This window comes from Vipera ursinii (assembly GCF_947247035.1).
Source record: "Vipera ursinii genome assembly, chromosome: 1".
Lineage (NCBI taxonomy): Eukaryota > Metazoa > Chordata > Lepidosauria > Squamata > Viperidae > Vipera > Vipera ursinii.
In genome coordinates, this window is record NC_139512.1 from 143,163,359 (window position 1) to 143,177,372 (window position 14,014).

The 14,014-nt window shown below is 42.2% G+C and overlaps 1 protein-coding gene across 1 annotated transcript; it reads left to right on the forward strand.

Moving 5' to 3' along the window:
- The first annotated feature begins 8,121 nt into the window (after positions 1-8,121).
- Positions 8,122-10,073, forward strand: LOC310632989 (uncharacterized protein). The gene is made up of 2 exons (XM_083350483.1): positions 8,122-9,578; positions 9,615-10,073. The coding sequence occupies exon 1, from the start codon at positions 8,387-8,389 to the stop codon at positions 9,437-9,439; it is 1,053 nt and encodes a 350-aa protein (XP_083206609.1). The 5' UTR covers positions 8,122-8,386; the 3' UTR covers positions 9,440-9,578; positions 9,615-10,073.
- Positions 10,074-14,014: the final 3,941 nt, after the last annotated feature.

A 14,014-nucleotide genomic window follows, 5' to 3' on the forward strand; every position in this document is an offset into this window, starting at 1 on the left:
ATTCAGAGACTTGGCAACTGGTCTGACTGTTTTTCACACTTATGACCATGGCTGCATTCCCAGGGTCACATGATCAAAATTCAGAGACTTGGCAACTGGTCTGACTGTTTTTCACACTTATGACCATTGCAGCATTCCCAGGGTCACATGATCAAAATTCAGAGACTTGGCAACTGGTTCATATTAATGACAGTTGCAGTGTCCCGGGATCATGTGATCCCCTTTTGCAACATTCTGACAAGCAAAGTCCGTGCGAAAGCCGGCTTCACTTAACCACCGTGTTACTAACTTCACAGCTGCAACCATTCACTTAACTGTGGCAATGAAGGTCATAAAATGGGGCAAAGCTCAATGAACAAACGCCTCGCTTAGCAATCAGATCTTAGCGCAGTATGTAAACTCAGCATAAAGATCATAACAAAGCTTCTGTTGCAAACAATTGAGGATCTTTCTCCACTTTCCCCAGTTAAAGTGCTTTCCGCTCATCTTTGAGTAAGGAGAAAAGTATACTGGCCTGAATTCTCCGCCCCACCCCCACCCCCTTGCCTCTGTTCTGACTTGTTGCCACATGATAGTGTCCTCTTTTGGCATTTATGGTGTACGTGATCAATTGACATATCTGGACTTCATAGATCAGACATGTCAAACTCACAAGATCACATGATGTCGTGCAACGTATTGGGACTGTTTTGCCATTGCTGGCAATGGGGGCTGCTTCTGCGTGACGTGTCCAGCCCACGGGTCAGTAGCTTAACACCCCTGTCATAGATCATAGAGTTAGAAAGGATTCAGTTACTCCCCTGTACACTGGAGATTTCACCACACCATCCCTGATAGATGACTATCCATCCTTTCTTAAAACATCCAGTAAAAGGGAAGAAACTACTCCACTGTCAGCTCTTACTGAGAAGAAGTTCTTTCTAAAGTCTGACGTGCATCTAAACCATTGAAATTGCATCCCATTCATTCTGATCTTACTCTCTGGAGTAAGTGAGGTTAACTCAAAATATTTTCAATGTGATACCTCTTCAACTATTTGGAGACCACAATCATGTCTCCTTTCAGCCTTCTCTTCTGCAAGCTAAACATACCTAGGCCATTTAACAGATCCTTGTAGAACTTGGCTTCCAGTTTTTTTACCATCTAAGTCAGGGGCAGGCAATCTTGGCTCTTTTATGACTCATGGACTTCAACTCCCAGAATTCCTGAGTCAGGAATTCTGGGAGTGGACGTCCATGAGTCATAAAAGAACCAAGGTTGCCTACCCCTGGTCTAGGTAACCTTTCTCTGAACTTGCTTCAGTTTATTAATGTCTCTTTTAAACTGGGGTTTGCAAAACTGAACACAATATTCCAAGTGAGACCTGACCAAGGTAGAGTACATAGATAGGGTAATTATTTCCCACAATTTCCTGAAGCTTTTCAAGAGGTTGCTGGCCTATTTTGCTGGTGTGTTACATGTTGGGACATGGTGAGGTTATGATCTAGTAGCACACCCAAATCCTTCTCTCATGTGCAGATCTGGAACCAGATTTTCCCAATCCTACACGTTTCTTGTGTATTTCTTATTTACATGAATAAGTTTATTTATCCCTGATTCTGCCCACTGTTCTATGTAATAATAATAATAATAATAATAAGTTGGAAGGAACCTTGGAGGTCATCTAGTCCAACCCCCTGCTAAGGCAGGAAACCCTATACCATTTCAGACAAATGGCTGTCCAGTCTCTTCTTAAAAACTTCCAGTGTTGGAGCATTCACCACTTCTGGAGGCAGGTTGTTCCACTGGTTAGTTGTTCTAACTGTCAGGAAGTTTCTCCTTAGTTCTAGGTTGCTTCTCTCCTTGCCTAGTTTCCATCCGTTGCTTCTTGTCCTACTTTCAGGTGCTATGGAGAATAGCTTGACTCCCTCTTCTTTGTGGCAGCCCCTGAGATATTGGAACACTGCTATCATGTCACCCCTCACCCTTCTCTTCATTAAACTACACATACCCAATTCCAGCAACCATTCCCTATATGTTTTAGCCTCCAGTCCCCCAATCATCTTTGTTGCTCTTCTCTGTACTCTTTCTAGAGTCTCGACATCTTTTTTACATTGTGGTGACCAAAACTGGATGCAGTATTCCAGGTGTGGCCTTACCAAGGCATTGTAAAGTGGTATTAGTACTTCACGTGATCTTGATTCTATCCCTCTGTTAATGCAGCCTAGCACTGTGTTGGCTTTTTTGGCAGCTGCAGCACACTGCTGGCTCATATTTAAGTGATTGTCCACTAGGACTCTGAGATCTCTCTCACAGTTACTACTATCAAGCAAGGTACCACCTATACTATACCTGTGCATTTGATTTTTCCTGCCTAAATGTAGAACCTTACTTTTTTCACAATTGAATTTCATTTTGTTAGATAGCGCCCAGTGTTCGAGTCTGTCCAGATCCTCCTGTATCTTAAGCCTATCTTCTGGAGTATTGGCTATTCCTGCCAGCTTGGTGTCATCTGAAAATTTGATGAGTTCCCCATCTATCCCCTCATCCAAATCGTTGATGAAGATGTTGAAGAGCACTGGACCCAGAACAGAGCCCTGGGGCACCCCACTACACATTGCCTTCCATGTAGATGCAGTTCTATTGAGGACCACACGCTGAGTACGGCCTGTCAGCCAGCTACGAATCCATCTGGTGGTGATGCTATCTAACCCACATTTTTCTATCTTATCAAGTAGTAGGTTGTGATCTACTTTATCAAATGCCTTACTGAAGTCCAAGTAAATTATATCTACAGCATTCCTCTGGTCCACTAGTTTTGTCACTTGGTCAAAGAATGCAATAAGGTTTGTCTGGCACGATCTGTTTTTGACAAACCCATGTTGGCTTTTAAGTGATAACTTTGTTTGCATCAAGGTGTTCGCTGATTTGTTGTTTGATTATCTTTTCCAGAATCTTCCCAGGTATTGAGGTCAGACTGATAGGTCTGTGGTTTGCAGGATCTATTTTTTTTTCCTTTTTTTGAATATGGGAACTACATCAGCTTTCTTCCAGTCCTCTGGTAGTTCCCCAGTGTTCCAGGATCTTTGAAAAATATAGTTCAGTGGTTCTGAGATCACGTCTGCCAGTTCCTTGAGAACCTTGGGGTGTAATCCATCTGGTCCTGGTGATTTGAACTCGTCTAGGCTGGACAGGTGCTCACTTACCATTTTCTTGCCTATCTTAACTTGCGTTTCTATTCTGTTTTTTATGGCACTGGTTTGGGTAGGTTGGACTGTTTTCTCCCTTTGTGTAAAGACAGATGCAAAAAAATGAATTAAATAGTTCTGCTTTCTCCCTATTGCTTCTCACCTTCTTGCCACTTTCACCCACTAATGGACCAATCATTTCCTTAACTTTTTTCTTGTTTTTTATATGTTGAAAGAAGCTTTTTTGTTATTTTTGACTTTGATCGCAAGCCTTAGTTCATTTTGAGCCTTAGCTTCCCTGACTTCATCTTTGCAGGCATGGGCTGTTTGCTGATATTCTGCCTTAGTTATGTGCCCCTCTTTCCACTTCTTATACTTGTCCTTTTTATCTTTCAGTTTATCAGAGAGTTCTTTATGCAGCCATGCTGGTTTCTTTTGAAAGCTGTTATTTTTCTTCTTTGTTGGTATTGTGCTAGACTGGGCCTTTATTATCTCACTTTTCAAAATTTCCCAAGCTTCTTGAGTTGTTTTCCCCTTTAGGATTCTCATCCATGGAACTCTTCCCAAGGTCTCTCTAAGTTTATTGAAATTAGCTCTTTTATAGTCCAAGACTCTAGTTTGGCTGTATTCTATTGCTTGTGCTTCCATAATGTTGAATTCCAATATTGCATGATCACTTCCCCCCAAGGTTCCTGTGGCTTTGACACTTTCTATCATTTCATCTCTGTTAGTGAGAATTAAATCCAATATGGCTAATCCCCTAGTTCCCTTCTCTACTTTTTGGGAGAGAAAGTTGTCTGCTAGGTTTGTCAGGAATCTGTTAGATCTTCCACTTGGTGCAGAATTTGTCTCCCAGTTGATATCAGGGTAATTAAAGTCCCCCATTACTATTCTGATGTGCTTGTTACATACCTTAGTTAGCTGACTAGCAAAAAGTTCATCTATTTCCTCTGTTTGGTTGGGCGGCCTATAGTATACACCTATGGCAATGTCATTTCCCCCCCTTTTATATTGACCCAAATACATTCAAGTTTACAGTTTTCATCATTGTTGTGCTCTATTTCTGTAGAGATAAAGTTATTTCTTATATAGAGAGCAACTCCACCTCCTCTTTTGTTTAGTCTATTTCTTTTAAATAATTTAAATCCCTCTAGCTGTGTGTTCCACTTGTGGGTTTTGTCCCACCATGTTTCCGTAATGGCAACAATATCATATCCGCCCTCATTTACCTGAATTTCTAGTTCACCCTGCTTACTGTTCATACACTGCGCATTGGTATACAGACATTTGAGTCCTTTATGACTGACCCTGTGTTTACTTGCTGCATAACTTGTGTGGTGCCTAAGTTCCCCTATTTTCTTAGATTGCCGGGGACAGTGATGTTCTGTATCAATTAACTCACTGTCCCCGTTGTTTAGTTTAAATATTCCTTCAGAAAAGCTGTGAATTTATTGCCAAGTAACTCAGTCCCTTTCTTGGATGGATGCAGACCATCTCTTTTGTACATTTTTTCATTGGACCAGCTACAGACATCGTGACTAATATAACCAAAGCCTTCTCCATTACACCACACCTTTAGCCACATATTAAATTCTGCTATACGCTGGCCTTTTCCATTTTGCTCCTTATACACTGGTAAAACCTCTGAAAAAGTAAGCCTACAGCCTATTCTGCTGAGTTCCTGCCCTAAGCTCTGGAAATCATTCTGCACAGAGAGTACATCGTTTTGGGACAGATCGTTAGTGCCAAGATGTACAATGGCATCCACATCACAGTCTTTGCTGGCATTGTTGACTATTTTGAATATACGCTTCTTGTCCCTACTGGCAGTAGCACCTGGAAGACACCTGACCTCTTTCAAAACCTCTGTGTCCTTTCCTAAATTAACATCCCTTATAATTGAGTCACCAACCAGAAGGTGGCTTCTCTTTTTGGGTACCTTTCTTTTCTTCAGTTCTTCGTTCTAGCCTAAGCCTTTACTTTCCCCCCCCCATCCTTCTAAAATGTAAATAGGGGCCCACTCCTCCTACCTTTGCATCATCTACAAATTCAGAAAGCATTTCCTAGATTCAGTGTTTATGGAGATTCTCAGTCATCCAGGTCATGGTTGTCCCAAAGGTGCTTTTTCAGGAGGCAACTGGACTTTTTTGTTTTTCTTTGAAGACGTTTCACTTCTTGTGGTCATCTAGTCAGAACTGAAGAAGCTTCTTGGATGAGAATGGAAATGTCTTCAAAGAAAAGCAAGAAAGTCCAGTTGCCTCTGAAAAAGCACCTTTAGGAAAACCATGAGCTGGATGACTGAGAATCTCCATAGACATTTAGGTATGCACTTTGGGATGAACACCCTTCGAATGGTGAGGGAGTATGGACAGATTTCCAGAAAATATTGCAGACTATAGGAACCGTTTGCACTTCAATTTGAGATGCAGACAACACAGACTCATCCCCAACAGCCTGTGCCTGTCTTCAACAGTGAAGGGACATAGGGCAGAAAACATCCTGAAGCCAAGAAGGATCCACACACATTTGCACTGCTCAGGTGACACTGAAGACGCAGGTAAACCTCCAAATGGCTTCAACAACTCTCTAAAAGAATGGAAATGTCTGCAAGCAATACAAATCCTTCCATTCCCCACCATCTAGTCAAAGCTGAAGAAACCTCTTGGGTGAGAAGAAAGAAAAACAAGAAAGTCCAGTTGCCTCCTAAAAAACCATTTTTGGGACATTTCCTAGATTCCCTCATCCTTATTGTTTATAAAAACATTGAACAACATCAAGTCCAGGACAGACTCTTATGCACAACACACAAGATGCATCCAGACAGATTTGGTGCCATTTATAACTACCTTTTGGCTATCCTTGAACCAACTGTGGATCTACCTAATGAATGAGTTGTCAAACCCTTATTTGACTATTTTGTTAATAAACATGTTATGAGAAACTTTGTGAAAAGCCTTGCTGAAGTCAACATATGTTATATCCAAACAGTCCAGCAGACTGCTAGCTATCAAGGAGAACATCTGCCAAGCAAAGCACTGTAGCAGGAATTGGATTGAGCTGATTCTAGGATTCTGTCCAGCACTTTTAAGTTCTTCCCTATGCTATTCTTCTTATACCCCAGAATGTCAGATATGGCCTACAAAAGACAGCCCTACATTTAAATAGCCTGTGACATATTGGGTGGAGAATTGTAACAGATCTGACACACCTTTGGACTGATCTGAATGCTGTTGGTTGAACACTTACAGCTACAGATGACCTCAACTTTTCTCTCTTTGGACAGGAGGTGATATAAATGGGACAAAGTAGAAAAAAGATGTTGTCAGGGGACATGGACATCTGCAGGCAAAGAGTAGGGGGAAGAAGCAAATGACAAAAACAGAATTATGCCATTTAGAGTAAACTCTGGTCCTCTTCTACAAGAATTGTGACATCTCACAGGTGGACAAAAGGGAAGGCATTTGCATTGCAAATCATTTTTACAATCACTTTCAATCCTTTGGAGATTTAGCTAGGGCAGGGATAGGCAACCTCGGCTCTTTTATGACTCATGGACTTCAACTCCCAGAATTCCTGAGTCAACATAGCTGAGTTGAAGTCCATGAGTCATAAAAGAGCCAAGGTTGCCTACCCCTGAGCTAGGGCAACTTTGGAACATGAGTGTAAAGTGGGGGACTGCCTCTCCCCAAATGTATCTTCAGAACTGGTAGGAGACACATACTATGCATCCTGTATATTGAAGAATGTTATCTGGTGAGAACCAGGAAAAGACTTTTATCCATAGTGGTGGCCATATTTGGAATACCTCAGAGATTATATTAGCCTCAACACTAGTAGCCTTTCAGACAGCTTTGAATACCTGGCATGGAACTTGGTCTATGTGGGATGTTGTGTTGATGCCTGTAATGTAAAAACCATTGGCTGATGAGTTGTATTTATTGTGATGTTATAGTTATTTTATGTTTTTAACTGCCCTTCACGGCTCAGAACCATGAGGTTGAAATGGATGCCATATAAATTGAAATAAAGTCCTTTAGTCAATTCTAAGTTAGAGTTTCCTTCAAAATCTAGCAGGAACTGTGAACTTTTCTTCTCTCCCTGCTATCAAAAGCAAAATCCTGCTCCCCCATTTACTGCAAAATATCAGCTTGTGCAATAGTGGTATATTGCGGTACATTAAGCTTGCCTATGTTAAAAGTCCTCTCATTTTACAGAACCTTCTTTACTTCATTCCTCTTCCTCAGAGCAAACAAGACATGGAAGGTAATCAGATGGTAGATGTTGCTAGCTTTCCAGTTAGCTGAGCCAATTTATCATTAGGTTTTTATGCTACATAGCCTGGGAACTGATAATAAGGCATGTATCCAAAGGTAACACAACCAAGCCCTGACTTTCTTTTGAGCTAGGAATGGTATTGGATTTTAGCTGATCTGGTATTGCCCTCTTTTCTGATTCCAGCCCACTCCTTAGGTAATCTTACTACAGAAATACAGGTTAGATTGGGAAGGTATTTTAACAGTTCTCTTAAATACCTTTACCGTTCCCACATCAAGTAATCCATATGGAAAGCATCTTCCACTAGAGGCACATACGAAAAATCATCTCCTAATACCAAAGTAGACATATTTTATTTCCCAAAGCTAATTACATTCAAATTCCTTATCTGGCTTTACACCAGAGCTACAAGCTTATCTGCAGATAGATTTCCCCAGCACTGCCTCTAACTATCATTATTAGTCTTACTAACAATTCTCTTAATTAAAGTTTTCCAGGGTTGGACTTCCGGTGGCTCCGTGGCGACGGAGGGAGCCTTCCCTGGCTGCCCGCGGCTCAGCTGTTGTTTTTTCGCCCGAAACAGCGCCGATCAGCTGTTCGGGTGAATCTGAAGCCCCCTCCTCGGGAGAAGAGGAGGGGGCAAGCCCCCAGGTAGGGGTAGAGTTCTCCAGGGCCGCCTGAGCTTATGGCTTGGGCGGCTGAAGGATTGAACTCCCCCGTAGCCTGGGCTGCTCCCAGCTGGCCGTCGCCTCTGCTCCTGACTTCTTGGAGCAGAGCCAGCCGTCTGCGACCACCCCTGCCTGAAGGAATGACTATGGTTTAAAGGAGCAGGCAGAGCGATACAAGAGGAAATGGTAAAGAGGATTACTATGTTTTACTCTCCAGCTTGATGGACTTTTTTGGATTATAAATCTGAAGTGAAAGTGCGTCATATTTGGTAAAAGATGGCGGCTAAACCACCCCCTAAAACTCTTCGGAGTGCTGGAACTTCTCCCGTGCAACAATCATTATTGCAGGCGCTGCATCCTCCTGATGTACTGACATCAAAGGACTTACAAGATGCTCTTGAAAAGCATACCCAGGTAATTTTGGAATCAATTAATGTTAGATTTGCACAGATGGAGGAGAAATTGGAGAAATTGGAGGAGAGAATGGAGGAGAGGATGGAACAGAAGCTCAAAGCGATGAGGGTAGACATCTTGACTTCAGTGTTTAAAGTGGCTCGGTGTGTGGAAGAATTGGAGGAAAAGCTAGAAGACTTGACTCAAAAGAATGCTATATTAGAAGCAAAAGTACTGGAGAATGAAAATAAAATGGAAGAGGAACTGAGTCTTGCTCAATATTTCCAGATGCAGTTTGCTATTAGAATTAGAGGCTTAAAGGAGAATACTAAGGAAGATCTAAAGCAGCTGGTTTCTGAGGCTTTTGAAATAGTGTTGAAACAGCCAGCATCTGAAATAAAAGGAGGCATGGACAAAGTGTTTCGTGTGAATTCATGGATTGCCAGACAGAGAAAGTTGCCTAGAGATGTGGTGGTATATTTTGCAAAAAGAGAAACTAGAGATGAAGTTATACAAGCTGCTTATGATACTAAAGTTGTGATTGCTAATCAAGAAGTTTTGGTCTTAAAAGAAATTCCTCCAAAGATCTTAAGGAGAAGGAAGGATTTTACATTTCTTGTGCAAGAGCTCAAGCAGCGAGATATAAGGTTCAGATGGGAGATCCCAGTGGGGTTGATGGTGACGCACGAAGGTAAAAAGTACCGTTTGGTTACTGTGATGCAAGCGCGTGATTTTTACAATAATGTTTTAAGTGCAACGCCATTAACACTTTTGGAAGCTGGAAAGGGATCTGGAGAAGGAGTGCATCAAGAGGCCGAAGATGGTCAGATAGAAGACAACGGTGTTGGAGGAGATCAAGAGACAACCTCATCGGATGAATCTATAAAACAGAGGGTGACGCGTGCTGCTGCAAAACGATCTAAGAAGAGAAAATAACAGGATTTGCAGAAGACTATGGAACTTTTACGATATAGTCAAGTAGTCAAGTAGGGGGGTGGGAAAAGATTTGGGTGTAGACGCAATATATTTTTATATTTGGTGGTTCTGTGGAAAGGGTGAGCTTTTTTGGATTAAAGTTTGGGGGAATATACAAAAGATTTTTTAAATGGAGGTTTAAGTTTTGTTTGCAATCTTTTTTTTTCTTATTTTTGTGTTTGGAATAACTATAGATGTGGTACTGGAAGAGGAACGGCCGAATACAGAAGAGTTGACTTTAAAGTTTTTTGATTTGGGATTCTTGGTTAATTTCAAAAATTATTTGTAAGAATGTTATATCATGGAATGGATAAAATGGATGGAGTTTATTTAGGATAAGTATAGGGTTGAGAAGGGGTTTTTTTTTTTCTTTCTCTTTCCTTTTTTTTTGTCTTTAATATATATTTAATACTATTAAGGTTTGTTCCATTCTATATAAGTTTATATTCTATATAAGCTAGAGAGTGTCCTTTTCTCATTCTAGATTTTTTTTATATATATACTTAATATTGTTAAGGTTTGCTTTATCCTATATAAGCTAGAGAGTGATGGATTTTAGAATTTATAGTTGTTAGTATATGGTTGTTTAGGTCTGTTTTTATATATATATATATATATATATATATACCTTGTATTCAGCTCTGGGAAGTAGGGGGGGGAGGGGGGGAGGTAGGGGGGGGAGGAGGGAGGGGGGAGGAGGGAGGGGGAAGGGGGGTTCTTTAAAGGAAAATTGTATTTTAAAACTTTTCAATAAAAAAAAAATAGAAAAATATATATATAAAAAAAAAAAAGCTTTCCAGGGTTTATGCTTCAGGAGATCATCACCTCTCAAGGTTCACCTCAATCTTCTAAATGTAGCATTGCAGTCTAGAATCTCGTTAATACAGCATAACAGAAAAACAGAAATTATTTCTCTTTTTCTTTCCAACCAGCTTCCGTGTGGGCATAACCTGATTAACTGCAATGATTATGTCAAGCACCAAATGTTCAAAGATTGCACACTGGATAAAGTTCGTTCACCCATAAAGTCTAAGAACAGGTTCTGTTTGCTTTTTTGGAGCTCTACAGAGTAGACTTCTTCTGTTTCTTCAGTAAAAGCCACGCCATGATAATAAACGCACACAGGAAAATTATTGCTTTCATTGTTGGCTTGGAGAACTTTCAGGCCACCGTGAGATAGAATGTGCCTGAAAATAATTCCTAAATCTAAACAAAAAACACAGCACGTTTCAGACTGAGTAGAAATACTATTCTTAGGGAAAATAAAATCAAATATTTTGCCACGGTTTCCAATAATTCCACCTTCTTATCGATCTTAAGTTTCCTCCATACATAGTTAGGATAGTCAAAACCAGGACAGGACACAATTTGGTCCACTTGTCTTTAGAGGAAAATGTGAATTAAAGACCCATAACAAGTTAATTGATTTTTTTTCTCCAGATACTGTACAACTAAAATAATATGTCACGGTTATTTATTTTTATGTTAGTTTACATTTTCTTTTAGAATGAAACCTGTTGCCCTCGGAGCAGTGTTTCCTTTAGGTTTCCTGAGTAGAATATCACCAACGCATGGGACCTTGTCTTCTTTCCCAATAGATGCTGATGGTTCTTTTATTACAAACTGGCAGGTAGAACAACAAGTAAAGTATCTGTTAGATGCTGGGTTCATTGCTTGATTGACGAGATGAGGCAAGTGAGTTCAGCAAAGATCATTGGTTATTTGGTTGCAGGAAGTGAACTGATAAACAGGGCTGCAAATGCAGCAATTTATACCCTGGCCTCTAGGCGGCGGCCAATAGGTTTAAAGCAACCAATTGCCGCCCTAGAGGCAGCCAATGGCAGCGCTGGAGACGGGTTGTCTGAGGAGCTGGGAGCCGTTAGCCAACTTCCCTGCTTGAGCAACCTTCCAGCATTTAACCCCACATGAAATTCCTTTAGCAAGACAAAGCCCAATACATTACAGTATCATTTCTCCTTTTTCACAATCCCTGTTCCATTGTCTTCTAATTCCATCTAATATCATATCTTTTGCCACATTTTGCCTTACAATTTTGAGAAAGGAAGTAGTTCACATACAATGAGTAACTCAATTGGACTATGATCAGTTGAAATCAGGGTGCCAAACCAGGGGTCCTTAAGACAACAGCTCTAGCTCTTTGCTACTCAGCAGGCGAATACACCTGCCTAGTCTGGTATAAATCAGTACATGCTTGGAAAATAGATGTTGCTCTGAATAAAGCTAGCAGAATTAATACCACATGCCATAAACCTACCCCTTTAGATAAGATCTGCCACCTAGCCTGCATTGCCCCACCTGCTGCTTGCAGAGAAGCAGCAGCAAACAGAAAGACTCAAATCATTATTATCTAGACAACACCCTCTCTATGGTCTATGACAGGGGTAGGCAACCTCGGCTCTTTTATGACTCGTGGACTTCAACTCCCAGAATTCCTGAGCCAGCTCAAGAATTCTGGTAGTTAAAGTCCACGAGTCATAAAAGAGCCGAGGTTGTCTACCCCTGGTCTATGACCAGTTCAGCAGAGACTAAAAGCTTCCTCACAACAGCACAACAGAACGCAATTCATGTTGCTAATTTCTGGAAAAAATCTATTTAATTTGTACAGATCTGAACTGCAAAAATCTGGATAGTGTTTGATGGCAGCAAAAAGAAATCACAAATTGTCCGTTTGGCCTATCATAGTCAACAAGATTTTTGCAAGCCAGATCAGGCAGACGTAGCCCACCTAAGATTTGCCCAAGTGCCCATCATTCACATGTTTATATTTGGCAAATGAATCATCAAGAATTCTTAGTGCTCTCTGAGCTTGGTTTTTTTTTTTTATTGCATTTATATACCGCCCTTTCCCTGAGGACTCAGGGCGGTTTACAGGGAGTTAAAAATCAACCATAAAAAAGTTAAAAACCAATTTAAAAAATATTAAATCAACCCTGTACTATTAAAAACCCCAATTAAAATAAATTTCTCCTCAGCCTGGGCCCGAGAGCTCAAAGAGCCAGGTCTTCAGGCCCCGGCGGAATGATTGGAGGTCGGGGGCAGTCCTCAGCTCCACCAGCAGCTGGTTCCAGAGGGCAGGCGCTCCCACTGAGAAGGCCCTATCCCTGGGTGTCACCCGCCGGCAATCTCTTACCGGCGGGACCCTGAGCAGACCCTCCCTGTGGGAGCGCACTGGGCGGAGGGCGTTTGATGCCGGCAGCAGGTGTTCCCTCAAATACCCCGGACCCAGGCCATGTATGGCTTTATAGGTGATAACCAGCACCTTGAATTTCACCCAGAGGGCAACCGGAAGCCAATGCAGCTCGCGGAGTAGAGGTGTTACATGGGAGTATCGGGAGACCCCCATTACAACTCGTGCGGCTGCATTCTGCACCAGTTGAAGCCTCTGAGTGGTCTTCACGGGCAGCCCCATGTAGAGAGCGTTACAGTAGTCCAAACGGGAGGTCACAAGCGCATGAGTAACTGTGCGTAGGGCGTCTCGGTCCAGATAGGGACGCAACTGGCGCACCAGGCGAACCTGTGCAAAAGCCCCCCTGGTCACGGCTCCTATGTGATCTTCAAAATTGAGCCGTGAATCCAGGAGGACGCCCAAGTTGCGAGCCCTATCAACGGGGGGTAACACCTCACCCCCCATCGTTAGAGGTGGAATAACTTGGTTAACCCGAGATGCCGATATGCACAGCCACTCAGTCTTGGCGGGATTGAGATGAAGCCTGTTTCTCCCCATCCAGACCTGAACCGCCTCCAGGCACCGGGACATCACGGAGAGGGCATCACTGGGTTGGTTCGGGGTGGAAAGAAAAAGTTGGGTATCATCAGCGTACTGGTGATACCCCACCCCGAAGCCACGAATGATCTCGCCCAGCGGCTTCATATAGATGTTGAACAGGAGAGGCGAGAGAACCGACCCCTGAGGGACTCCACAAATGAGAGGCCTCGGGGCGGATCTCTGCCTTCCCATCAACACCGACTGCGAGCGGCCCAGGAGGTAGGAGGAGAACCACCGTAGAACGGTGCCTCCCACTCCCAACCCCCTGAGACGCCGCAGCAGGATACCATGGTCGATGGTATCGAAAGCCGCTGAGAGATCTAATAGGACCAGGACAGAGGAGCAACCCCTGTCCCTTGCCCTCCAGAGATCATTCACCAGCGCGACCAATGCCGTCTCCGTGCTGTGTCCAGGCCTGAAACCCGATTGGTACAGGTTGTTTGCCTTCAGACATTTCATTACCCAACTAGGTAATATCATCAGTGCAAATGAGCGTGGGATTTGAACTAATTTGCCACATGTGAAATTTTTAAACTGAAAAATGCTTTGAAAATACTTTAACAGATAAAGAGTTCCACAGTGTTTTATGTTGCTGACTCCAAATGAGATCATCTGAGGGTCTCTTTGTGGCATTTAGAAAAAGGAGTTTGAATAGAAATGTAACAATAGATAAAATTATGTTTCAAAGCCGCTCCTGGGTACAACTGAATAATGCCCAGCTGTGTGACTTTCAAAGTCTTCTGAAAGCA

Coding starts and splice junctions, on each gene's coding strand:
- LOC310632989 (XM_083350483.1), top strand. CDS start 8,387: ATGGCGGCTAAACCACCCCCTAAAACTCTTCGGAGTGCTGGAACTTCT.